General features: G+C 46.4%; 1 protein-coding gene across 1 annotated transcript in view; it reads left to right on the top strand.

Moving 5' to 3' along the window:
* LOC132873630 (uncharacterized) overlaps positions 1-27,359 on the top strand; it is a 109,170-nt gene that overhangs the window by 31,627 nt on the left and 50,184 nt on the right. The window contains exon 3 of the mRNA XM_060909374.1: positions 15,601-15,959. Within this exon, the coding sequence (XP_060765357.1) occupies positions 15,601-15,959 (359 nt within the window). The remainder of the gene's footprint in view (positions 1-15,600; positions 15,960-27,359) is intronic.

Here is a 27,359-nt window from a genome sequence, read left to right as displayed (position 1 = left end):
GGGGTGCAGCTTTCCTTCCGAACGTTGAGAGAGCACCGCGCCGACACCACTGTCCGAGGCGTCCACCTCCACGATGAATGGTTGGGAGGTGTCCGGGAGAACCAGAATGGGTGCCGTGCAGAAGCGGTCCTTGAGGTCTTTGAACGCCTTTTCTGCCTGAGGAGACCAGCCATAAGATCCACCTGTCCCTTTGGTGAGGTCTGACATGGGTGCTGCCACAGAACTGAAGTTCCTGATGAACTTGCGGTAGAAGTTAGCGAATCCTAAGAACCGCTGAACCTCCTTAACGGACTTGGGAGTAGGCCAGTCCCGGACGGCCAGGGTCTTGGCAGGGTCCATTTGGAGTTGGCCTGTCCGTACAATAAATCCCAGAAAGGAGACCTTGGGAACATGAAATTCGCATTTCTGGGCCTTGGCGAACAGATTGTTCTGTAGCAGCCTCTGGAGAACCTGGCGGACATGGTGGCGGTGCTCCTGCACGGTCTTGGAAAAGATAAGGATGTCGTCGAGGTAGACAAAAACGTATAGGTTAATCATGTCCCTTAAGACGTCGTTGATTAGGGCCTGAAAAACAGCTGGTGCGTTGGTGAGTCCGAAGGGCATCACCTGGTATTCGTAGTGCCCAGACGGGGTGTTAAAGGCAGTCTTCCACTCGTCTCCCTGTCGGATACGGATGAGGTGGTATGCGTTCCGTAGGTCCAACTTGGTGAAGACGGTGGCGCCTTGGAGCAGGTCGAAAGCTGTGGACATCAGCGGAAGGGGATATCGGTTGCGCACAGTGATCTTATTCAGGCCCCTGTAATCAATACATGGTCGGAGCCCCCCATCCTTCTTGCCGACAAAGAAGAAGCCGGCTCCAGCAGGTGAAGTGGAGGGTCGAATAAACCCAGAGACCAGGGCATCTTTGAGGTATTCCTCCATGGCCTTGCGTTCTGGCTGAGAGAGTGAAAACAGTCTGCCACGAGGAGGGGTAGTCCCAGGGAGCAAGTCGATGGCACAGTCGTAGGCCCGGTGCGGAGGAAGAACGGCGGCCCTGCTCTTGCTGAATACCTCCTTGAGATCCCAGTACTCTGTGGGAACTTGAGATAACTCGGTGAGATCAGGGGGCTCGGCAGGAGACACAGGAGAGCTAGAGAGCAGACAAGAGGCATGGCATGCAGGGCCCCATTCCACAACCTGGCTTGTTACCCAGTCTATGCGAGGGTTGTGGCGAGTAAGCCAAGGAAGGCCTAGAATAACTGGGAACTCAGGTGAAGGAATCAGGTGCAGGGATATTTCTTCCTTGTGACCTTGAGACTGGAGGAAAACTGGAGAAGTAACTTGGGTGACTCTTCCATCACCTAACGCTTGGCCATCGAGGGCAGACACAGACAGTGGGACTTCAAGAGGTGCAGTCGGAATATTGATGCTTTGGGCGAAGTGAATATCCATAAAGTTCCCAGCCGCCCCTGAGTCTATCAAAGCTTGACAAGAGTGGACAGACTCACCCCAGGAGATGGAGACCGGGATGTAGATTCCTTGGCCAGGGAGTCCGGGAGAGAGGGTAGGCCCCGTCACAACCCTCCCTCGGCTGGACGGGGCGGTCCTTTTCCCAAGAGTTCGGGACATGATGCTCGGAAGTGACCAGGCTTGCCACAGTAGATGCAGCACTTGTCCCTCCTTCTGCGCTCCCTCTCAGATGCGGAGAGGCGAGTACGACCCACTTGCATGGGTTCTGGACAGTCACTGAAGGAGGTAGACGGTCTCCAGGTAGAGGTAGGGAGGCTGGGGGGGCTCAAGGCTTGGTGGCGTTCTCTCATCCTGTTGTCCAGACGAATAGCATGTGAGATGAGGGTTTCGAGGTCACTTGGGCATCCAATAGAGGCCAGACCGTCCTTGATGGGGTCAGACAGACCATGGTGGAAGGCTGACACCAGGGCAGTCTCGTTCCATCCACTTACTGCTGCGAGTGTTCGGAACGAGATGGCGTAATCTGCGACGCTTCCTCCTTGCCGGATGGACATGAGCTTTCGGGCTGCGTCGGTACTGATGTCTGCCTGATCGAAGACCCGAAGCATCTCTTCAGAAAACAGCTGGAAATCAAAGCACTCAGGTCCCTGTCTTTGCCAGATAGCAGTAGCCCAGGCTCGCGCCTTACCAGCTAATAAGGTGATCACAAAGGCAATCTTGCGGCGATCCGTAGTGTAGGTGGTAGGCTGAAGCTCAAAGGTGAGTTGACACTGGGTAAGGAACTCTCGGCACTCACTGTGCTTGCCGTCATACCTCTGTGGTGCAGGAAGGCTGGGTTCGCGAGGTGAAGAAGGCAGCATTGCAGGAGGCACTGGAGCAGGAGCTGGATCAGGAGCAGGAACTGGATCAGGAGATGCAGGCAGAGATGTCAGCTGTGCCAGGGTTTTCCCAATTTGCTGAAGCAGTTCCTCGTGGCGAGCAAGGGCCTCACGTTGGCTGGTGAGCGTACGTCCATGAGCGTCCATGGTCGCTCCGAAGCGTGTCAAAGCTGCCATAATTCCCTGAAGGTTGGCCGGGTAGACAGTTGAAGCAGCCTCTGCTGAGTCGGTCATGACGGAGTCTTTCTGTTAGGGTTTTGCTGGGATTCGAACCTGGTTCGTTGGTGTGATAATCCAGCAAACCCCCACTAGGCCACCAGGGGGATGACTCAAATGCAGAGGCGTGAGGCGGAAGTAGAAAAAGAATCAAAAGGTTTATTTAAACTATATACACTATATACAGGGCAAAACAAAAGACAAAAAAAAAAAACCAAAGAGTAAAATCCAAAAGAAAAGCAAAGTGCAAAAATACAAAAGCTAAGAAGATCAAAAAAACACAGTACAAAGGAAACTGGAGATAAACATAACAGCACAAAGACTCCGTGACAAGCGGACTGAACTCAGGGGTATAAATAGACAAACTAATTAAGGACACAGGTGAAGATAATTAGGCAATTAACACAAACACAAAACACAGGAACAGTGGCGGCCTCTAGAGGCCAAAATAAACACGACATGAAAAGGAAATAACAGCGGCCTCTAGAGGCCAAAACAGTCCTAGTCCTAACATTTTGTTGCGATATATATCTTACACCGGTGTAAATTTTGTGGAGCGTTCACACGTCACACACCTGCTTACTAGAGAGAAGCGTGTTAGCACCGGTGCAGCCCCACTTGCGTTCACACGGCAGTTTTTGCGACCGTGCTATACGATAGTAATAATGCGGAAATGAAATATGCGCATGCGTGAAAATGTACTTCCTTTTCCCGGTTGTCATGGCATCACCAAGCGCCGGGAAAACAACGTGGATGAAGACACCAGTGTTGCCAGATACTGCTGACGTTTTCCAGCCCAAAATATGTTCAAATACGCCAAAATGCACTTAAAACCGCCCAATCTGGCAACACTGGAAGACACGCAGTTCCGTTGTTGTTGATATTCGCCATTTTGGAAGCGCAAAATACCAGGATGCAAATTATGCAATGCCCGTATGTAATCAACTCTCCTCACGCGTAGCGAGTCTACCCCTGTAGCGCTCAGACATCCCATTTTATATTGGTGCTGCCCCGCAAACTAGCATTTATTCCGGAGTAAATTTCTTAAACCACCTCCCGAGCAGGGTTAGATTTGCACCGGTTTAAGCAGCTTTCAGGGGCTACACTGGTATAACTTTGTACCATGTGAACGCTCTACCGGGGCAGCCCCGGTGCTACACCGGAGTAAAAGTTGCCGTGTGAACACCCCTTTTGACAATAAAGTTGACTTGACTTGACTATGGCCAAATGTTGAGTTGAGCAGAAAACCCTTCAGTTCAGATCTGACTGGACTGATCAGTTTTTGTTTTATTGTATCAGACCATGCCAGTGTTAAACCGACGTGCGTTTTTGTATGCAGACCGTAGCTGTCTGTGTAAAAGCAAATTATATTGTTGGCCACAAGAAAAGCAAATAATACAATTTGGTAATTTTGTTTTCGTTGGGGGAAGCCATGGCCTAATGGTTAGAGAAGCAGCTTTGGAACCAAAAGGTCACCAGTTCGATCCCCTAGACCAGCAGGAATGGCTGAAGTGCCCTTGAGCAAGGTGCCTCACCCCCAACTGCTCCCCAGGCTGCTCTGGATATGTTGTATATCGCTCTGGATAAAAGCGTCTGCTAAATGTCATTTTATGTAATGGTATGTATAACCTACTATTATTTGGTAAACACAAATTAAATGTCAAACTAATAATAATGTGTGGTGTGTTATTGTGGTATTTTAACCTTGTATTTTAAAAGCGACAATCTCTCTGTGTATGTAAATACAGTATGTCCTCTTGACTCCTCTTGAGGTGAATGTGTTTGTAGAGATGTTTGCTGAAAGCTGTTTGTGGAAGCTGCTTCGACATTTTGCAGATGCTTTCACTGTTTAACAATGATCATTAAAGCTATACTGCCTTTCAGATTTTTCAAGTTTAGGTCATAAAAAGAATTCTCCCCGACACGGAATTATTTTTGTTTAGTGGACTGGAAGCTACTGAATTCGAATCACTGACTTCCAATTTTATGAGTTTTTTTTTTTTAAAGAACAGTTAATGAATTTAGGGCCACATGGCCCTAAATTCTTTGCTTTTTTTTTTTCTTGCTCAGGGATGAGTTTTCCGCTTTTCGGCGGATTTCCGCTTTTTTTTTTGAGTAAAAAAAAACGACCTTTTTATATTATGCCAAATCCGTTGAGAATTTTTTTTATTAATTTCGGGGGGTTGGGGTATGTTCCTTCATGTTGTTCCAACTTTATTAACTCCAACGATGTTTACACGTTATTTGTAAGTCGCCATCTTTAGTCTCGCTTAATCTTGTTGAATGTGATGTAAAATTCGTGTTATCTACATTGTTATTGGTCAAAACATCGATGTCGAGACCATAATAGCCAATCAAAACAGTTTTTACAAAGACACCCACATCCACTTTCTTTTATCAAAACTTACACATGCTCGTGAGCTGCATATCAAAAATATGTTCCTCTAATCGGCGTGTTTTCTCAAGATGCCGAATGACAAGCGAGATGAAGCGAAGGTACGTGAAATTGATGCTGGTATAAAAAAGTTTAGCAAAGCAAAAGGAAAGCAAGAGAGCAGAAGAGAGCCAGGTTAGAGCATGTAAAAACACAGGAGGCGCTGGCTAATGAAAGAAAAAGGAAAAAAGAGAGGACTGATAAGGTTTTGGCTTTGGCCAAGAAGCTGAAGTCTAAATGATCAAATGAAAATTTGTTTCAAAAATAACTGGGAACTGTAAATAACTTTTAACTGTAAAAAGTGTGAATAGACGTATGCTCTTCCTTTTGAAGAAAACATACAAGTGATGTGGACAATAAGATAAAGACAGTCCCCGTAAAATATGCATTTGTTTGTGTCGCAAGTGTTCTAGGTGGGTGGAGCACAGAAGCACGGCAGGCCAGTACCGAGTTCTCAATAACTCCTTTTATTGTCAGCTTTTCAGCTTCAACACGTTTACTTATACACACGCCACACACACGTGTTCTGGTCGGGAGAGCCCTCTTCCTCTGCTCTCTCTCTCCTTATATAGGGCGCGGTAGCTGGGAAGACACAAACAGGTTAATTCACCTCAGGTGTAGTGATTCTGCCACTTACCTTCCCTGACTCCGCCCTCCGGTCACAGATCGACACTTGACCACGCCCCCACTGCCACATACCCCCACCGCCCGACTCAGGCCGGGCAGCCGACTCCCCCCCCCTTGACGGGAGAGGAAGTCCACCACGACCATCTGCGCCCCCGGCCTGTGGACCACCTTGAAGTTAAAGGGTTGGAGTGCCAGATACCAATGGGTGATCCGCACGTTGGCATCCTTCATGCGGTGGAGCCACTGGAGGGGCGCGAGGTCCGAACAGAGGGTGAAAGGGCGTCCCAGCAGGTAGTAACGGAGGGCGAGGACCGCCCACTTGATGGCCAGGCACTCCTTCTCTATGGTGCTGTAGCGCCCCTCACGCACTGACAGCTTACGACTTATGTACAGCACTGGGCGATCCTCCACCTCGTGGGACAAAACAGCCCCCAGCCCTCTGTCCGACGCGTCCATCTGCAATATAAAAGGGAGAGAAAAGTCAGGGGAGTGTAACAGTGGGCCCCCACACAGTGCAGCCTTTACCTCAGAAAAAGCCCGCTGGCATTGCTGCATCCACTGGACCGGATCTGGTGCCCCCTTTTTAGTGAGCTCAGTCAGCGGGCTAGTGACGTCCGAATAATTAGGTACAAACCTACGATAGTAGCCAGCCAGCCCCAGGAACTCTCACCCCCTTTTTGGTCTTGGGCCTCGGGCAGGCCGCAATCGCTGCCGTCTTGTTAATTTGGGGACGCACCTGCCCAAGTGGAAGCCCAGATACCGTACTTCCACCTGCCCAATCGCACACTTCTTTGGGTTGGCTGTGAGACCCGCCCGCCTCAGCGACCTAAGGACGGCCCTTAGGTGTTGTAGGTGCCGTAGCCAGTCATTATTATAAATAATGATGTCGTCAAGGTACACGGCCGAATAGGTGGCATGGGGGCGGAGGACCCTATCCATCAGCCGCTGAAACGTAGCAGGCACCCCAAACAGCCCAAAAGGAAGTGTGACAAACTGGTGTAAGCCAAACGGTGTGGAAAAGGCCGTTTTTTTCATGGGATAATGGAGTCAAGGGGATCTGCCAATAACCCTTTGTTAAATCCAGTGTCGAGTAAAAGCGAGCCGTGCCTAGTCGAGTGAGCAACTCATCAATACGAGGCATTGGGTACGCGTCGAATTTAGACACCGCGTTGACTTTTCTATAGTCTACACAGAACCGGACCGACCCGTCGGCCTTGGGTACCAAGACCACCGGGCTGCTCCAGTCGCTGTGGGACTCCTCGACAATGCCCATTTCGAGCATGGCCTCGAGTTCTTCCCGAACCACTTTTTTCTTGTGTTCGGGTAGCCTGAAAGGGCGGCTATGCACTACTACCCCCGGGGGCGTCTCAATGTGGTGCTCTATGAGGTCGGTGCGGCCGGGCAGGGGCGAGAACACGTCTGAAAATTCGGTCTGCAACTGGGCAACCTCCGCGAGTTGGGTTGGGGAGAGGTGGTCTCCACAGGGGACCGGAGAGGTACGCGATGCCAGTGCTCCCTTTTGAACCTCCGGCCCCAGCTCCGCCTTCTCCGGAACCACCGACACCAACGCCACGGGGACCTTCTTGTTCCAGAGTTTGAGCAGATTGAGGTGGTAAATCTGTAGCGCCCCACCCCTGTCCGTTCGCCTCACCTCGTAGTTGACGTCCCCGACTCGCCGTGTGACCTCAAAGGGTCCTTGCCACTTGGCGACCAATTTGGAGCTCGATGTGGGCAACAGTACGAGTACTTTATCTCCCGGTGTGAACTCCCTAAGGCGTGTACCCTTGTTGTACAGGCGGGTTTGCCGTTCTTGGGCCTGCCGCAAATTCTCCTGGGTTAGGTGTGTGTGTGTGTGTGGAGTTTTGCGCGCAGGTCCATAACGTATTGAATTTTATTTTTACTTGGTGAAGGTCCCTCCTCCCAATTTTCTCACAGCACGTCTAAAATGCTGCGCGGCTTACGCGCATATAACAATTCGAACAGGGGGAACCTCGTGGAGGCTTGGGGGACCTCTTGCACTGAAAACAACAAGGGTTCGAGCCATTTATCCCAATTACATGCGTCCTCGCTTACGAATTTCCTAATTATATTTTTGAGGGTGCGATTGAATCGTTCGACTAAACCGTCCGTTTGTGGGTGATAAACGCTGGTGCGGATCGGCTTAATACCTAATGGGTTCATAAAGTTCGTTCAGTGTTCGTGACATAAACGAGGTGCCTTGGTCAGTCAGAATCTCTTTCAGGATTCCAACTCGGGAGATAACGCGGAAGAGCGCCTCTGCAATACTGTGTGCTGAGATATTGCGAAGAGGCACCGCTTCTGGGTATTGCGTTGCATAGTCCACCAGAACTAATATAAAGCGGTACCCTCGTGCTGACCGATCTAATGGCCCGATGAGATCCATCCCGATTCTTTCGAACAGGGTCTCGATTAATGGGAGAGGGCGCAAAGGCGCTTTTGGAATGGCCGCTGGATTTACTAACTGGCATTCGCGGCACGCCGTACACCACCTACGGACATCGCCGCGAATCCCTGGCCAATAGAACCGGGCCATTATTCGGGCTAGTGTTTTATCCTGCTCTAAGTGTCCAGCCATGGGATTAAAGTGAGCCGCCTGGAATACCAATTCCCAGCGACTTTTTGGAATCAACAGCTGCGTGACTTGTTCTTTAGTCTGAGTGTCCTGCGTCACTCGGTTTAATCTAGCCTTCATAATATAAAAATAGGGGAAGGACAGGGTGGCGTTTGGCTGGAGCATTTGACCATCGATTACTCTCACTTGGTCAAATGCATGTTGCAGAGTCTTGTCTCGCGGCTGCTCTAACGGGAAATCCGCGAGGGATTCCCCGAGAGAGGGAGGAGGAGCTGGCGGCTCCTCACTCTGACGCGGAGATGACGTAGACGGCTCTGTGACAGCTGCTCCCGCCAAAGTGACACCGGGACCTCCCCTTGCTAAACTACGGCAGGACCCACTCTTTACTAAATGACTCATTAACTACCCGAATCCCGGCCAATCAATCCCCAAAATTATAGAGTGGGTGAGGCGAGGATTAACCGCCGCCTTTACTCTAAATTTTTCCCCTCTGAAAAAAATGTGGACTGACACTAAAGGGTAGCTGTGAACATCCCCGTGCACACACAACACCTTCACCAATTGTGCTCCCCCCAATGCCTCGTCTTGCACCAGGCTTTGGTGAATTGAGGTCTGATTACAGCCAGAGTCCACCAACGCCTGATACGTATCCCCTTGGATACTCACCGGTATGCGATATGCTCTGGTCTGATCGAGGGCGGCTCCTGGCGCGTCGGGGATCCGGACCACCGTGCCCACCTCCATCGCCGAGCACTGATGCTGGAGGTGCCCCGGCTCCCCGCAGCGCCAGCACACCGGCCCGGGCTCTCTCTCTGCACCAGTGTTCCGGATATCACTCACCTGAGGGGGGGAAGACACAGACACGGAAGTAGGAAACGGTAGGACACCGCGGGTGCGGCGGGCCGGCTGGGGTGGAGCCGGCCCCCGCCTCCGTGGTGGGGGAATGGGGCAAGGGAGAGGAACGAGAGGGGAGAGAAGGGGAGACACGCTGTCCTGCCGTTGGAATGGCCGCCATATGGTCCTCCGCCAGCTCAATGGCCTGATCCAGCGACGCCAGGCGATGGCACTGGACCCACTCCGCGGTTCCCTCTGGAAGTCGAGCGACGAACTGCTCCAGCGCCACCAGATCGATGATCTCCTCGGCGTCGTGGCTGTCGGCCCTCAACCACTGGCGACAGGCGTCCTGGAGTTGCTGGCCAAACGCGAACGGCCGGCCGACCTCCTCCAGGCGTAGCGCGGAAGCGCTGCCGCTGCTGCTCTGGAGTGCGACCTACGCGCTGGAGGACGGCCCTGCAGAGGTCCACGTAGACCAGCCGGCTGTCGGTGGGGAGCTGGAGCACGGCCGGCTGTCGGTGGGGAGCTGTAGCGCGGCCGGCTGTCGGTGGGGAGCTGTAGCGCGGCCGGCTGTCGGTGGGGAGCTGTAGCGCGGCCGGCTGTCGGTGGGGAGCTGTAGCGCGGCCGGCTGTCGGTGGGGAGCTGTAGCGCGGCTGGCTGCGCCTCGCCCGTGAGCAGGGGGAGGAGGCGCGCTGTGCGCTGTTCCACCGGCCAACCCCACGCCTCCTGCTGCCTGCTCAAAGAGAGCGAGGAAGGCCTCGGGGTCGTCGTGCGGACCCATCTTCGTCAGGGTGAGGTGGGAAGGGCCCGTGGAGGTGGTGGACCCCGCCGACGCGAGTAGGTGCCAGAACGCCCGGCGATCTTCCTGCTGCGCCAGCACCAGGGCCTCGAACCTTCGCTCCTGTTCTTCCCGGAGGGTGACCAGCGCCTGGTGCTGGCTCTGTTGGGCCGTGGCAAGGGCATGGACCAGGTCCTTGAAGGGGGAGGACTCTATGGGGCTGTTCTCTCCTGTGCTCCGGTCCCAGGTTTCGACACCACTGTAGCAAGTGTTCTAGGTGGGTGGAGCACAGAAGCACGGCAGGCCAGTACTGAGTTCTCAATAACTCTTTTATTTTCAGCTTCAACACGTTTACTCATACACATGCCACACACACATGTGTTCTGGTCGGGAGAGCCCTCTTCCTCTGCTCTCTCTCTCCTTATACTGTATAGGGCGCGGTAGCTGGGAAGACACACAAACAGGTTAATTCACCTCAGGTGTAGTGATTCTGCCACTTACCTTCCCTGACTCCGCCCTCCGGTCACAGACCGATGCTTGACCATGCCCCCACTGCCACAGTTTGATTCAATACATTGAATTTATGATAGTTTGAATTATAGCTGATAGTGTTGATAACTATATAACTTTAAAGTTTAAATAGACATTGTGAAGAAATCATATGCAAGTAATGTGGACATTAGGAAAAGGTCAGTTTCAATAAGATATGAATGTTTTTATGTAGTTCAATATATTGAATATATGAAAATTTGAATTATTAATGGAACTGTAAATAACTGAATTTTAATGGACATTTTTTAGAAAAACAAGTGATGTTGACAATGAGTAATAACCAGTCCCCATAAAATGTAGATATTATTTTGAATTAATGCAATACACATATTGATTTTGATACATATTGTTCTATATAATAGTGTTTTTATTTCAATAAGTATTAAAATAGGCATCAGGTGTTTTTAATTAACTACAGCTCAGATTGCAGGAAATAGGGTGTGTAAGGTCTCATTTTGAAAAAAAATTCCTGGGGGGGGTGTCCCCCCGGACCACCCTTATTACAGATTTTCTGCTTTTTTCATCAGGACCCACTCTCATCCCTGCTTGCTTCACCATGATGCAATATAAGATTATTACATCGTGCATCACGTGGTGGGCTTCCCCCGTTTGCGCAAGGCATTGTGGGATACAAATTTGAAACAGGAGAGGAAAATGGAGGACGTGAATGAAGCGTGAAAGACCGACAACAGTAACTGAAAGCGAGAAGAAAAGGCGTTATGTTGCGAAGGAAAGGAAACGCAGGACCAAACTAATAAATATCGGCGGTCAGCGAGCACCTCGGTGTGATCAGCTGTTCGTTTAGCGACACAATGACGGAACCGTCAGTGCACGGTCAAAGGTAAACCTGTAGAGATGGCAGTAATGTAACACTGGATGCCAGCTGCTGTAAAACCCAAAAGAAGAAGGTAAACCTGCGCATGCGCAGATGGACTTACTCTGTCTGATTGACTGCGCGAAGCGAGCGATTTTCATGCACGTTGTTTGCTAGGGAATCGTCTCAAATTAAATAACTTCCCAGACACAGAATGATCTGGGTTTTTTTTTTTTTGAGATATTACAGAAATAAACATGTATCACAATGACCAAATTTCCGAGGGAACTAAATGTCACCAATTTTATGAACTCGAAAGGCCATGTAGCTTTAAATGTTCTTGTTGGAATGCAGGCATGTCAGGCCTTTGTAGAAAAGTTGACACAGTTCTATTTTCCTCAGGATACTCAGGCCTTTCCTGCTGTGTGCCACTTGCTGTAGTGCTGTTGTTAGTCATTGTTTTTTGCTGTTAGAGGTGCAGTAAATTAAAAGTGTTTTCGGCTTGAATCAGATATGAAAAGGTGTGTGCATGCCAGGATGTTTATTTTTTCACTGTTTATGGGTGTGAGAGTGTTTGTTTAACCCTGGACGTTTTGGCCCTTGGCTTGGCATGCATGATATCATTTTGGCCCTTGGGGAAAAACTAATTGGGGAATCCTGAACTAGTGTCTCTACTGTAGATCTGTTCTGTGTGCTCACAGGGGAGCAGCTGCCTGAAGTACCCAAAATATGCTAAGGCTCAAATCTCATCGGATTTGTGCCTTGTTGGAATTCTACTGAGATGTGTACTAGCATGAAATGAAGCAGACTAAGCAGTACAATTACGTCTTCCTGGCATGTAGTGTTTTTTTTTTTTTAAGAACCATATACAAAAAAAAAATTAATTTCTTCAGTGCTGAATCTGCATGAGATCTTTTACTCTTTATCTACAGTGGATATTTAAAAAAAAAAAAGGCTACACACAAATTTGTAGGTTTTTGCGCTGTCAAAGGCTACGTTCACACTGCAGGCTGAAGTGACTCAAATCCGATCTTTTCGCCCATATGCAGTGTTGGGCACGTTACTTTCAAAAAGTAATTAGTTATAGTTACTAGTTACTTTTCCCAAAAAGTAACTGAGTTAGTAACGGAGTTACTTTGTCATAAAAGTAACTAATTACCAGGGAAAGTAATTATTCCGTTACATTTTGTTCCCCCTCAAAAAAAATCAAATTCAATTAGTGTAATCATAATAAAAGTGAATGTTAAATGTGTTTAATGACTGAAACGGACACTTAACAGAACCAATTAGTAATGTTATCTACACTATATTAATATTTTTGTGGGACAATGTGAGATAAGACATCTATCAAATTTAATATATTTTTGTAGTTATTAAAATTATGTTACTAATTACTGGCCACTGACGAGGACAAACGCTTTGTTCCTCGACATAATGTGCATTGCACGTAAACACTCTTGCCTTTTATTTCAAGTAATGAAAAGTAATGGCTGTATTTCCAATGTGAAAGCGCAGTGCTGGGCTGACCGCTCGCCATCGCTGGGTCTTCCGATTGATAGAGCGCGCAGTAGTGCAGTAGGCGTGGCCTACCTACGTCTGTTGTCCAAATCTATAATGATTGGCTTACTGTGCCGTTGTCTCGTGTCTCCCCGCCCCACACTAAAGCAGAGTAAAGAAAGGCTGAACGAGCAGCGTGCCAGATGAGAACAGCTTTAATAAAGTAACGCATAGTATTTTATTGTAAGTAACGGGAACGGCGTTATAACGATGTAAAAAGTAATTAGTTAGATTACTCGTTACTAAAAAAAGTAACGCCGTTAGTAACGCCGTTATTTCTAACGCCGTTATTCCCATCACTGCCCATATGTGACCTGTATCCGATCTTTTATTGACAATATGAACGACACAGATAAAACAAAACCAAGAGAAATCATGTCTGAGCTTTTTCCACCCCTTTTAATGTGATAGTGCACAAATCCAAGTGAAAAACAAATGGAGAGGAGAAAAAAGGAAGTATGCAAACTAGGGGTGTCATGATTCACTCACTCTTCGATTCGATACGATTATCGATTATTAGTACTCGATTCGATTCTTTTCGATTCGATTCACTTTAAGTTGATAAACAAGTAAGAAATGATGTACTTTGACTAGTTTCACTTTAATTTGAAAACTGTTACACAAAGGTAAAGTTTTCAGTCAACAGTCAACATTAACTCAAAATAATGAAATGAGCAATAAGTAGGAGAGTTATACACGGTATCATACCTAAAATTTTATCAGAAATATAGATATGATACTATGATTCTCCCCAACATGCTACATTAGACAAGCTAACCTCATTTATAAAAAGATACACACTTATATATGACATGTATTTGATATATATGATGTATATTCATACACTGTTACTTTACGGAAATCTTCAATAAGTTTGGTCTTTTCATGACAGCCTGTTGTAGACCTATAATGCACATGAAATGACACTCCTCACCTTAACATGTCCTTTACAATCATTTAAGCCACCATGGGCAATGCTGAAACCACTGCTGCAAACAGTACATCCCGCGAAACTGTCATTATTTTCTACCCTTATTAGACAGGGAGATTCTTTTGTGTAATCTGAGCTGAAGTGGGTTTTGTACTTTCGTTTTTTGGGGCGCGCGCTCTCTCTCTGCTATGCCGGTCGGTCCTCGAGAAAAGGGATAAAAGCCCGCCCACACTGAAAGCTGATTGGCTTATTTTGCTGAGTAACCCAATCAGGATGCTCTTTGTCTGGCATGCGCTACATGAACAGGCACACAGGCAGTGTTGCCACATTGGGTGGTTTTAATAAGTGCATTTTGGCGGGTTTTGAACATATTTTGGGATGGAAAACGTCAGCAATATCTGGCAACACTGCACACAGTCTCCCTCGCGCGCGCACATTCTAAGATGCATGATGCAGACCTTAATGTTGCGCGCGCGCGTGCGCACGCTCTTGCTCACTTCTATCAATATGCAGGAGACTCCCGGAAGTTCTGGGAGACTTGGGATGTAAGGTAATTCATGAATCGAATCGAAATTGAAGTATGACGAATCGAAATCGAATCGTACTGCTACCGATTCGATTTTCGATGAACCGAACCGAATCGTGACACCCCTAATGCAAACCCCAATGCATCACATTCAGACTCCTGTTCAAAAGTAATTATCATACGCCGGTCACCAGTTAAGCGATTCTGATTAACCCAAGGTAGATTCCCCCCCCCCCCCCCCCCCCCACACACACACACACACAGACATAGTGAAGCATGGTGGTGGCAGCATCATGCTACGGGGCTGCTACTCTTTAGCTTGGACTGGGGCTCTAGTCAAAAATGGAAGAAATCATAAAAGGAAGGAAAGCTCCAAATGCCAATCTATTTTGGTATAAAGCCTGCAGGTGTCTGTTGCACAACCCAAAGCACAAATTCAAGTGAGCAAAGGAAAGGCTTCAGAAGAAAAAGATCAAAGTTTTTGAGTGGTCCAGTCAGAGTCCCACTCCTAAAGCATGTTGAAAGGGGTGTGCAAACTTATGCACCTAGGTTATGACCAAGGTGGTGGTACGTTCACATTGCGAGGCTCGGCGTCTTACTAGTTTTACTGCATTTCATTGGCTTTGTGCCTGTACTCTGCACAATGACGGTAAAGTTTAATCTAATCTTTTTGTAAACGGTGTCATCCCCCCCCCCCACCAAAAAATGTTTTTCACTTGAATTTTACTTGTTGCTAGATCACATGAAAGGTCAAAGCTCTGACACGATTTATCTTTGTTTCATTATTTATATCCCCAAAACCTGCAATTTTAACAGGGATGTGTAGACTTTTTTTTTAATATCTACTAGATGTGAACCCATATTTATTCTGTGGTACCTGAAATCATTGGGCCCATAGTTCTACTGGCTCCGTCAGATCATGTGGTTTTGTTCATTTAGGATGTGAAGTAGAGGAAGTGGTCATAAATCAGCCCTCAGTAGTCTAATTAATAAAAGCTACTGAAGTTCATTTAGCAGCTATATGCTGCATAAACTAGTGACCCCAACAATGATGGTTCTTATTGAACCCTAGATGATTAATTTATTATAATTTTTTCAAAATGATCCCAGTTTTCCAATTTGTATGTAATCCGGCCAACCTCCTCCTAATATCTCCTCTGCTTTATGGCACAGAAAGAGTTAACATTGCAGTGGGCAGGACTGGTGGGGTGAGGGGCAGGATGGGTGGGGGGGCGAACATGCTGCTGTCTTAGTTCCATTAGCAGTGGAGGCTGGAACAGTGCAGCCTGAGAGAGCCAATGAGGTACTTTCAGGAATCTCTACTATTCACACTACCGGCTGAAGGCTGTAAGCAGGAAATCTGATACGGCTGCGTTTTCCTCTCTTTCTTTTTCTCTCTCTCTCTATTCAGGTGCTGGAACACTCGGAGCAGGACGGGGCACTGGAGGGAGACGGTGTGTGCGATCACGAGGACGGTGTTCAGGGGGATGCAGAGAGCGACCCTCCTACCATAACACCCCCTGTCTCTGAGCCCTGCTCTCCACTGCCCCCTGTAGACGGTTTCTTCAGGCGCTTGGGCAGCCTGTTTCTTTTCACTCGAGCTCAGCCTGGAGAAGAGGACACACAGCATACGGTAAAGAAAGATGCAGAGACAAGTGAGGAAAAAGAAGCATACATCCAGCCACTGAAACCCCAGGAGGTGTCTCACTGTACTGCAGGTCCAGAGGTCGAAGCCACAATTCAAACTGGGCAAGACGTACAAGATACACAGTGAGTGTGACCTTTTACATGTCTGTGATGCGTGTGTGACTGATGGAGAGCGAGGAAAAGAGAGATGAAGTTTCAATAAAGCATTGTAATCTTGTAACAGTTTCCCTAATCTGCTTGGGGACTTGATCTGACTGTAGGATTGTTCAAATATTTTACATATTCTTTGCATTTACAGTTTGGAGTACTGTTCATTGGGGGAAAAAATCTTCTTTTTTTTTTGGCAGCTGTACGGTGTTTGCAATTAAGTAGTTAAGCTAGCAGTATATGAACTGGGGGTGGGGATGGAGACCTCTCGAATAGAATTGTAAGCAAGTTAAGGAAGAACTTTTCAGAACCTCATTTGAGATGAACACGCTGTCCTCCCACGGATTAATCTAAGGCAAAAGAGTTAGTATTAGGATAGCTAAGAGAGTAGAAATCTCTACGGGTATCTGCGCTGGACAAATCACTCGCCCAATTACCAGAGACAAGATTACATTACATTACATTACAGGTATTTAGCAGACGCTCTTATCCAGAGCGATGTACAACATACCCAGAGCAGCCTAGGGTGAGGTGCCTTGCTCAAGGGTACTTCAGCCATTCCTGCTAGTTCAAGGAATCGAACCAGACAAAATTCGGTACATAAGCTGCTTCTCTAACTATTGGCTTCCACATGATGATTGCATATCTGGGCTATTAGGCTTTATTTTTGAATAATCTCTTTAAAGGAACAGTCCACCGTACTTCCATAATGAAATATGTTCTTCTCTGAATTGAGACGAGCTGATCCGTACCTCTCCGAGCTTTGCGTGACCTCCCAGTCAGTCAGACGCGCCGTTACTCCTGTTAGCAATGTAGCTAGGCTCAGCATGGCCAACGGTATTTTTTGGGGCTGTAGTTAGATGCGACCAAACTCTTCCACGTTTTTCCTGTTTACATAGGTTTATATGACCAGTGACATGAAACAAAGTTCAGTTACACAAATTGAAACGTGGCGATTTTCTATGCTATGGAAAGTCCGCACTATAATGACAGGCGTACTAACACCTTCTGCGCGCTTCGACAGCGCATTGAGAGGTGGACTGTTCCTTTAAAGAGATTATTCAAAATAAAGCCTAATAGCCCAGATATGCAATCATCATGTGGCATGCATCATGTGCGCGCAGAAGGTGTTCGTACGCCTGTCATTATAGTGCGGACTTTCCATAGCATAGAAAATCGCCACGTTTCAATTTGTGTAACTGAACTTTGTTTCATGTCACTGGTCATATAAACCTATGTAAACAGGAAAAACGCGGAAGAGTTTGGTCGCATCTAACTACAGCCCCAAAAAATACCTTTGGCCATACTGAGCCTAGCTACATTGCTAACAGGAGTGACAGCGCGTCTGACTGACTGGGAGGTCACGCAAAGCTCGGAGAGGTACGGATCAGCTCGTCTCAATTCAGAGAAGAACATATTTCATTATGGAAGTACGGTGGACTGTTCCTTTAAGGGTGACATTAAGAGAACACCACAGCCCATAGCCAAACAACGGCTAGCGACTTGATGACTTGCGGGCGCAAACACGATGTGCTACATCACACTTTCTTAGAAATGAGTAATGGTGGAGTTGTTCCGGCAGCACGGTGGTATAGTGGTTAGCACTGTCGCCTTACAGCAAGAAGGTCCTGGGTTCGAGCCCTATGCCCGGCGAGGGCCTCTCTGTGTGGAGTTTGCATGTTCTCCCCGTGTCTGTGTGGGTTTCCCCCACAGTCCAAAGACATGCAGGTTAGGCTAATTGATGGCTCTAAATTGACCGTAGGTGTGAATGTGAGTGTGAATGGTTGTTTGTCTCTGTGTCAGCCCTGCGATAACTTGGCGACTTGTACCCTGCCTCTTGCCCATAGTCAGCTGGGATAGGCTCCAGCTTGCCTGCGACCCTGTAGAACAGGATAAGCAGCTACAGATGATGGATGGATGGAGTCGTTCCTTATGTGGGAATTCTTCTACGTTGGCGTCTGCATTAAAGTACTTAAACTAGCTAACTAATTCACCATGCTTTATTATACCCCGCTGGCCGAAAGGCCCGAAGGGGGATTATGTCATTGCGAAGTCCGTCCATCCGTCCCGGAAAGGGTTCTCATCTTCTGAAATTGACTCCTCTCACAATTTTTGGAAGAATTTCACGAAACTTGGCAAAATGCTTTGTTACTGGACAGTAATACGCATATTGCAATTTCGTTTGCAATATATCGTAGCAGGGGATATTGTGCTCTCAGAGCACTCTTGTTATGTTGGCTAGGAGTTCTTTCGTATTTAGCCTAGTAGGGGATTTAACTTGTAAAGTGGGCTAGCGAATGAGTTTGGCATTTCACCCAAGTCATAAAGCTGTTTGCGAGAAAAAGACACTTGTGTTGCAATGTGAATTTAGAAAGAAGGCGAGCCCAGCAGCTGACGGCGGCCTTTCTGTGTGGCGTTCGCATGTTCTCCCCGTGTCTGCGTGGGTTTCCTCCGGGTGCTCTGGTTTCCCCCACGGTTCAAAGACGTGGTTAGGTTAACACGGGGTGCCCTTGAGCAAAACGCCTAACCCCCAACTGCTTCCTGGGTGCTGTAGCATAGCTGCCCACTGCTCTGGGTATGTCTGTGTGCTCATGCATACGTAGGTTCACTGCTTCAGATGGGTTAAATGCAGAGGACAAATTTCACTGTGCTTGGGTGTGCATGGGGTGAATAAAGGCTGCTGCTTCTTCAGATCAGACATGAATAAATTGTAGCTGTGCCCATATTGGTATTGTTTAGCTGGTCGAGCAATGACTAATACTACTATACCGTATATACCGTACCATGCAGCAACAGCAGCTATAAATAAAATGGCGCAAAGAATAGAGCTCTGGTCTCCCATCAGTCTGCGACGTACGGTATACGGAGCAAAGGAAACCTCAAAACTGACCAGGCGCAGCAAGTCAGGTACACTGAGCTCAGATGACTAAAGTCAGCCAAACGGACAAAACGCACCATTCGCCAATTAGTTGGCTAGTGTTAATTTGGAAGCTAAAAATAACCCTTAGTTACCCTGAACAGTGGGGTAAGTTGGCCAGCTATAATTCAGGTAGCCGCATAAAGCAACAGCTAAAATATCTTGCCTGTTATTGAGGACTGGGGGGGGGGAGCCAAGTTACTTAAATTTTAATGACGTTACATGAAGCCCCAGTGCTACAGGATTAAACACGACTCGGAGTTAAACATGAGTCTCGGAGGAAAAAAAAACAAACTGCATTATAATATCATGATCCTGGAATGTTGTAAATCACTCCGACAGCCCTATTATAGTATGTCACGCTCAGTAATGTGTTAGCAGTGTGAGACCTGGCAGGAAATTTGTGCTCCTACATCATATTCCAGCATATTGTTTGAATACATCATGTTGTTTTAAGTTGTTGAACACATCTAGACGTTAATATCAGGAAATGAAGGCTGAAATTCTGACCTATTGTCTCATATCTCTTGATCGCGAACACTTAGTCTTTAGCGTATAGCAAAAACAAAAGCATTGGCTTTGTCGTTCCAGTAGTTTCGGAGGGAACTGTGTGTTAAACATCATGCTCCAGCTGGGGGGGAAATGCAGCTATGCAGTGACTGGCAGGAAACGGAGCCATTTAGGAGAGAGAGAGAGAGAGAATCAGTGTGAACAAACCAAACAGGAGTGAGGATCTGAAAGAGAACAGTATTATACTGTAAGAGGAAAAATGATTAAGGGATGGAGTTTTAACTTTTGTCTTGCTTGACAGGTAAGGTATTTTATTTAATGATGAATGAGTTAATGATAGTCAGCTGATTTATCCTCGTTTTAGATCATCGGGAACGACAAAAAAAGGCACAGGAGCAGGCATTTTTTTACTGTCCTGCGGATGGTCAGAAGTTGTTCGAGGGATTTAAAAAAAAAAAGGCCCCTTCATTAACACGGGAATGCATTGGACGATTGACATCGGCAAAACACTCATGAGCACGTGCATGCTTATTCATTCATTTTCAGTAAATGCTTTATTCTGGTCAGGGTCGCTTGAGTTTAACTTACTAACTGATTTTTATTTTGGGGAATAACCAAGTTTATTATAAAATACTGTGGGTGAGTTCAAACAAAAAATAATTACAGGAGTGAGAATTACTAGTTCTGCGCACAGTTGTGTGTTATTTAGCTGGAGAACTCCTGAGAGCAGATTAGTGATGCCAAGAAGCGAGTTTCTCTGTGTTCTTGTATTTCAAACGGTTATGTAAGGTGATTTTGAAGTCTCTGCTCACATGATCCTTGGCTTTTTATCCTCGGAGTGAGTTTAGCCAGCCTGCTAAAACTATCTTGTCATTTCGAACATTTTTGACAGACTAGAACATAATACGCACATTTAGAAATTTTACATCCTGTAGCTTTAAATTAAACTTCGCTGAAAAGAAGGAAATGAAGGCCTGAGAGTCTGAGAAAGAAAGCGAGGGAGAGAGTGTGAGAGTGTGTCATCAGTGAAGATGATATTTCATTGATCTGGTATCATACAAACACCAGGGCGAAATGAAATTTGTCTGCCTGTACTGATCTTGGTTCTTGATCTTAGTCCGTGGTGGTAACTTGGCTGTGAAAAGGCACTTAAATTAGTTACGTTACACAAGTTAGAGTTTAAAGTATATGCAGCAAATAATCCCAAACTGTACCGGCACCGAAGTGATTTCAGCTCTGCGAGACGCATCACAGACTTAACTAGAAACGAGAGGAACCGCAGCATGCCGGGCCTAGGAGTTTTAGTGAATATGTAAATGTGTACGTGTGCGTCTTTTGTTCATTCCCCCATTTCATGTGATAACATCTGTCCTGAGGTTTGATGCATGGTGATGTCATGTTCCTGGCACTATGAGCATTTTTACAGGAATGTTTTCATTTGTGAGGCAAAGACCGATTTAAATCTATACAAACGCACTCCGACCGAGAGAAGATCTACTAAAAAGAGGAGTGTGGTTGGTTCATTTATACCCAGGAGAGGAAGAAGACAATGACGGCATGTTTACACATTGCAGGTGCTGGTTACAGTCCATGCCGAAGCCACTATAATCAGGGATGTGATTTTTCCGCGAATTCGCGGAATTCCGCTTTTTTCACCTCAAAACTTGAAAAAAAATGTTTCCGATTTTTCCCTCAAATCCACATTCGTATCCTATTCGTTCCGGCTTTGTTTGAAAGATGGCAGCCTCGGATTTGCATCTTTACGCCTCGATCACGGAGGCTGCCATCTTTCAACTCTTTGTTTGAAGCGAGCGCATTCATTGGTTGTTACAAAGCGATGGGCCAATCACGTACCTCGTTTCATCTCATTGACGTAATTACGTCATTTACGCAATTACGTCATTGAGATGAAACAAGGTATGTGATTGGCCCATCGCTCTGTAACAACCAATGAACGCGCTTGTTAGATAGCTGTACGTAAGCTCGCTTCAAACAGAGTTGAAAGATGGCAGCCTCCATGATCGAGCGTAAAGTGCGCGCGCGCGAGTGAGAGAGAGAGTGCGCGAGAGAGAGAGAGCGAGAGTGAGAGAGTGCGCGCGCGAGAGAGTGTGCGCGTGAGAGAGAGCGAGAGAGAGAGAGAGCGAGAGAGAGCGAGAGCGCGCGCGCGAGAGAGAGAGCAAGCGAGAGAGAGTGAGTGCGCGCGCGCGAGTGAGAGAGTGAGCGAGAGTGAGTGTGTCAGAGTTGCATGTTGACCATTAAATTGGCTTGAATTTGTTAATCATGACAAGTTTTTTCTTGTGTGTTTGCTTGCCATTTTAGTACAATTTTTAAGTCAGAAAACCCCAAAACCCAGGAGCTTTGAGGGGCTTCCCCCCTTGTCCCCCCACCAGGGTGCTGCCCTGGGCCAGCTGGGGGCCTGCGGCCCCCAGACCCCCGGCTAAAATTTTCAGATAATTTCACCAGCCCCAAATCACATCCCTGTATAATGTAAACATAGCTGTGGACTGGGTTATTTCACACCTCACCAATATGGGAAATGTTGCTCCTTCCAGACAAAATTTCAGACTATTAGTCCAGTGGTTCTCAAACTTTTTTCACCAAGTACCACCTCAGAAAATACTTTGCTCTCCAAGTACCACCATAATGACCAACATTAAAATACAGTAGCGTAGTAGGCCTAAGTATTCATTAAAAACAAGGCGGAGGTTTTATTTAACAAGTATATTTAATATTGTCATCTCTTTGGCTAATGGTAAACACAACAGTTCCCCGATTGTGTGCGGCTTACCGGCTCTGGCGATCAGGAGGCTGGCACGATATGAAGCTTCCTGTGCTTTGGCTACGGGTGTACCATAGGACAGAATGGTGGACTTGGACTGCTTCAGTTCATCACGTTTTCATTAAAAAAAAAAAATCCATTGGTTTGTCCTTTAGTGCTGTGTGTTTGGTTGTAAGATGCTGTTTGAGATGCGATGGTTTCATGGACTCATTGCTCAGAACGTCGCCACATACAACACACTGCGGCCTGGGCAGCTCCTCCGTCCCGCTCCAGATTAATCCCAGTTTTATGTATTTTTCGTCATACTTCCTCCTCACTGGTTTCTGCCGTTTGCTAGCAGTTCTGGGGTTGGTTTTGCCACTGGCGTTAGCATCTGCACTCGGCTCACACACGTCCTCTTCAGTTCTCCCTCTCTCCTGATCCACGCTCCCATTCGCGGATTTAAGCCACAACAGTAATTTTGTCCTACTCGTCATAATTAGCAAAGCCACCTCCACCTTTTCCCATCACAGCCTAGTCTACCAATGGCGGATAACCATCGGTCAGCGGAACCGGCGGGAATGCGTACGTACGCTACGTATGGCTACCCAGAAGCACTTGCAAACTTTTTAAAATGATTAACTTAATTTATCTCCTTTCATTTTCTTGTCATCGGTTGATAAGATATTTTCATCCATTCGGATATTATAGATAGTATTTCACTTTTTTTTAAATTTATATTTAATTAAGTGATTCTTTGGCGTACCACTAGAATGGAGCCCGCGTACCACTAGTGGTACGCGTACCACAGTTTGAGAATCACTGTATTAGTCTGTACAGTGGATATCAAAAGTCGACATGCCCTTGTTAAAGTTGCAGTTTTTTGTGATGAACATAATGCCAGCTCTTGTTCCACTGTTAATGGGATGGAGCAACCAGTAAAATTCAAGTGAAAAACAACCGCGAAAAACAACCGCTCACCCTTTTATAATGAGTCATGTGAACAGTGTTCAGAAGTAACCAGTCACAATCGACCTCATGTTCAGAAGTAATATCATGTACCTGTCATCAATTCTGTATCAAGTCATCTGAGCACTCCCTGATGTAGAAGTCCTCAGGCGAGCCAGTACAGTAAGCATGGAAGTCCTTTTCACAGCCTCCCAACTTCGTTGAGCTGGACACATCTGGCGCATGCTTGACATGCGAATACCCAAAACAGTTTTCTATGGAGAACTGAGCCGAGGAACAAGGAGGGCAGAAACTGAGGGACAAAGACGTCTTGAAGCGGAACATGAAGAATGCCGGAATTATCACTCAGACGTGGGAAAGGGACGTCTCGGATAGAGCAACATGGCGAAGCATGGTTAAAAGCTCAGTTTCCGCAATTGAAGACAAGCGTCAGAGGGAGTATACGAGAGGCTCATTCATGCCACCGCTGCAGATGATTCTGTTGCTCCAGTGCGGACCTTGTGGCCCATCCGCGTTTCTGCGCATCCTAATGAAGCAGTCATCATCGCTAGCGATGGACATGATGATCAAGTCATCAAGTAATTCTGATTAACCCCAAAGAAGATCAGCCGTTTTTGTAGAATTTTCTTGTCAGCTTTTTGGTTTCATTCAACCGCTGAGCTTGCAAAGCATGTATGGGCTCGCACTGTCAAAGTGTCAATCAGGAGCAGGATCCAAAAGAATTTCCAAAACATTAGATATACCATGGAACACCGTGAAGGCCATTGTCAGCAAGTAGAGAAAACAAGGCAGCACGATGACCTTACAAAGAACAGGACGCCCCTCCAAAATTGACGAAAGCACAAGATGAAATCTTATCAAGGAGGCTGCCGTGTTTTTCGGCAATAACAAGACATTTTATCACCCAAAGAACATCATGCCTACAGTGAAGCATGGTGGTGGCAGCATTACGCTCTATGGGACGCCTTCTCTTGACTACAGCTCTAGTCAAGATAAAGGGAATCATGGTTTGTTCCAAATACCAGTCTATTTTGGCACAAAATGTGCAGGCGTCTGTTAGACAGCTGAAGATGAAAGAAAAATTTCACCTTCCAGCATGACAACGCAAATCACAAATTCAAGTAAACAAACAAATGGCTTCAGATAATGATCAACGTTTTGGAATGGCCCAATCAGAGCCCAGATTTAAATCTTATTGAAACTTGTGGAATGATTTAAAGAGGGCTGTGCAAAGGAGATTTCCTTAGAATTTGATAGCTGTGGAGCATTTTTGCAAGGAGTGGAATAAAATTGGCAAATCGAGATGTACTTAATTGGTAGGCTCTTAACCGCAAAGACCAAGTGCTTTATTAAGACGAAATGTGCTCTATCATAGTATTAATTAAAACTTGTGTAATTAGTATCAGCTTATACAACCTTGTTATTGTAAACGTTTGCTTCAACCCCATATCAGATTAAAGGTGGAAAAAGATCTGATAAATCATATCTTGGTTTGTTTTGCATCATAAATTTTTTTTTGCAGGGGTAGACTTGTACAGTGCCTTGCAAAAGTACTCATCCTCCTTGGTGTTTTGTCCTGTTTTGTTGCATTACACGCTGGAATTAAAATGGATTTTTGGGAGGGTTAGCACCATTTGATTTACACAACATGCCTACAACTTTAAAGGTGCAAATTGTTGTTTTATTGTGACACAATAATTAAGATGAAAAAACAGAAATCTGGAGTGTGCATAGGTATTCACCCCCTTTCGTATGAAACCCCTAAATAAAAGCTGGTCCAAACAATTCACTTCATAAGTCACATCATTAGTTGATTAAGATCGACCTGTGTGCAATCAAAGTGTCACATGATCTGTCACATGATGTCTGTATAAATCAACCTGTTCTGGAAGGACCCTGATTTTGCAACACTACTAAGCAAGCAACATGAAAACCAAGGAGCCTCCAAACAGGTTAGAGACAAAGTTGTGGAGAAGTATAGATCAGGGTTGGGTTATAAAAAAAAAAATTCCAAACTTTGAATATCCCAGGGAGCACCATTAAATCCATTATAGCAAAATGTAAAGAGCATGTCACCACTACAAACCTGACAGGAGAAGGCCGCCCACCAAAATTCACAGACCGGGCAAGCAGGGCATTGATCAGAGATACAACAAAGACACCAAAGATGACACTGAAGGAGCTGCACAGATCCACAGCGGAGATGGGAATATCTTTCCATAGGACCACTTTAAGCCGTACACTCCACAGAGTGGGGCTTTATGGAAGAGTGGCCAGAAAAAAGCCATTGTTTAAGAAGACACATTTGGAGTTTGTTCAACAGCATGTGACAGACTCCCCAAACACATGGAAGAAGATTCTCTGGTCAAATGAGACTAACATTGATCTTTTTGGCCATCATGGGAAATGCCATGTGTGGCGCAAACCCAATACCCTGAGAACACCATTTCTACAGTGAAGCATGGTGGTGGTAGCATCATGCTGTGGGGATAATTTTCATCTGCAGTGACAGGAAAGCTGATCAGGTTTGAAGCACTTGCATGTGACGTCACAGCCGATCCAGATTGTGACAGACGCCATCTTGTCGGTCAAACGCCATATTCCGCCTTCTACTTCTACTTCTGGTTCTACTTCTGCTTTTACTTCTACCTTTTCTTCTGGAAAACCCTACCAGTGTTGCCAGATTGGGCGGTTTCCCGCCCAAGTTGGGCGGTTTCAAGTGCATTTTGGCGGGTTTTGAACATAATTTGGGCTGGAAAATGTCAGCAGTATCTGGCAACACTGAACCCTACTATATACAATTCTACTACAACAGCTGCGGCTACAAGCTCTCCCTACCTGTGCACGTTTTTTATGTTTTTTGTGTGTATTTTTGCGTGTTGTTCGTCTGTACCGGACTTCAATATCCACTACAACCGTATGGACTTACTGGACATTGGTTTCCAGCAGAAAATGACGGTTTGTAGCGATTTCCATCACATGCACAACATTCTGGACGAGAAAAAAAAAAACATTCCGGACGAGATTGCGAGACCAGCGGGGTCTCCGTGGATTGTTATCGGAAGCAAAGCGAAGGAGGTGGTGCCGGGAGCAGAAGCAAAAGCGAGGCTGCAGAGCCGGCCTATTGACTAAGCTCAGAAAACAGCTACTCAAATCTCCACTGCCAAGCCGCTACCTCTCCAACGCCAGATCCATGTAAACAAGACGGACGAGCTGGAATTACCTTATTCTGTTCTATAATCGGCTGGTCAGTGCTATACTCAATACTTAAGTGACTTACCCGTCCAATGAGGATTCTTGTTTACAAGATGCCACATCTGAGTCTCTGACAAATCCTGAATTTCTGTAGAGATAACTGTCCAGAGATTTATAAGCACGCAGTGCTTCACCACTGAACAGCGAGGGAAAGTTAATGAGGTAATTATACACGTCCGGGTATTCCGCTGGCAGTTCAAAATCCGGTCGTGAAAACTCCGTCCGGTAAGCCATAAGGGTCACAAATCCGTAGATCGTTTATTTTAGACATATATCTAGTTATCTGTTCATTAGAAAAATGAGCTGTGTAGTCCGTCGGTTGAAATTGATCCATTCTGCACACGAGTGCAGTAGTATTCAGCGGTGTTTTTGACCGACAAGATGGCGGTTGTGTACTTTCCGGTCACGTGACTGCAAGATCTCTATACAGGGTAATTTTGGAGGAAAACCTGTTTGAGCCAGCCAGAGGTTTGAGACTGGGATGAAGGTTCACGTTCCAGCAGGACAATGACCCTAAACATACTGCTAAAGCTATACTGGAGTGGTTTAAAGGGAAACATTTACATCTTGGGATGGCCTAATCAAAGCCCAGACCTCAATCCAATTGAGAATCTGTGGCATGACTTGAAGATTGCTGTACACCAACGCAACCCATCTAACTTGGAGTTGGAGCAGTTTTGCCTTGAGGAATGGGCAAAAATCCCAGTGGCTAGATGTGCTAAGCTAATCAAGACATACCCCAAGAGACTTGCAGCTGTAATTGCAGCAAAAGGTGGCTCTACAAAGTATTGACTTTGAGGGGTGAATACCAGTCAATACCAGGGTGGCATGGTGGTGTAGTGGTTAGGCCAAAAAAAGTGTGTTTCCGGTAACCCGACCGATCGAGAATTTCTGCGTCGAAATTGCCGACCGTAAAGTTTTTATTACAAATTTCCCTCGATATTTTAGTTTGTCATAATTTTTTGTT

The sequence above is a fragment of the Neoarius graeffei genome, chromosome 25 (genome assembly GCF_027579695.1).
Source record: "Neoarius graeffei isolate fNeoGra1 chromosome 25, fNeoGra1.pri, whole genome shotgun sequence".
Taxonomy (NCBI): Eukaryota; Metazoa; Chordata; class Actinopteri; order Siluriformes; family Ariidae; genus Neoarius; species Neoarius graeffei.
This window is presented reverse-complemented; position numbering and strand designations above follow the sequence as displayed.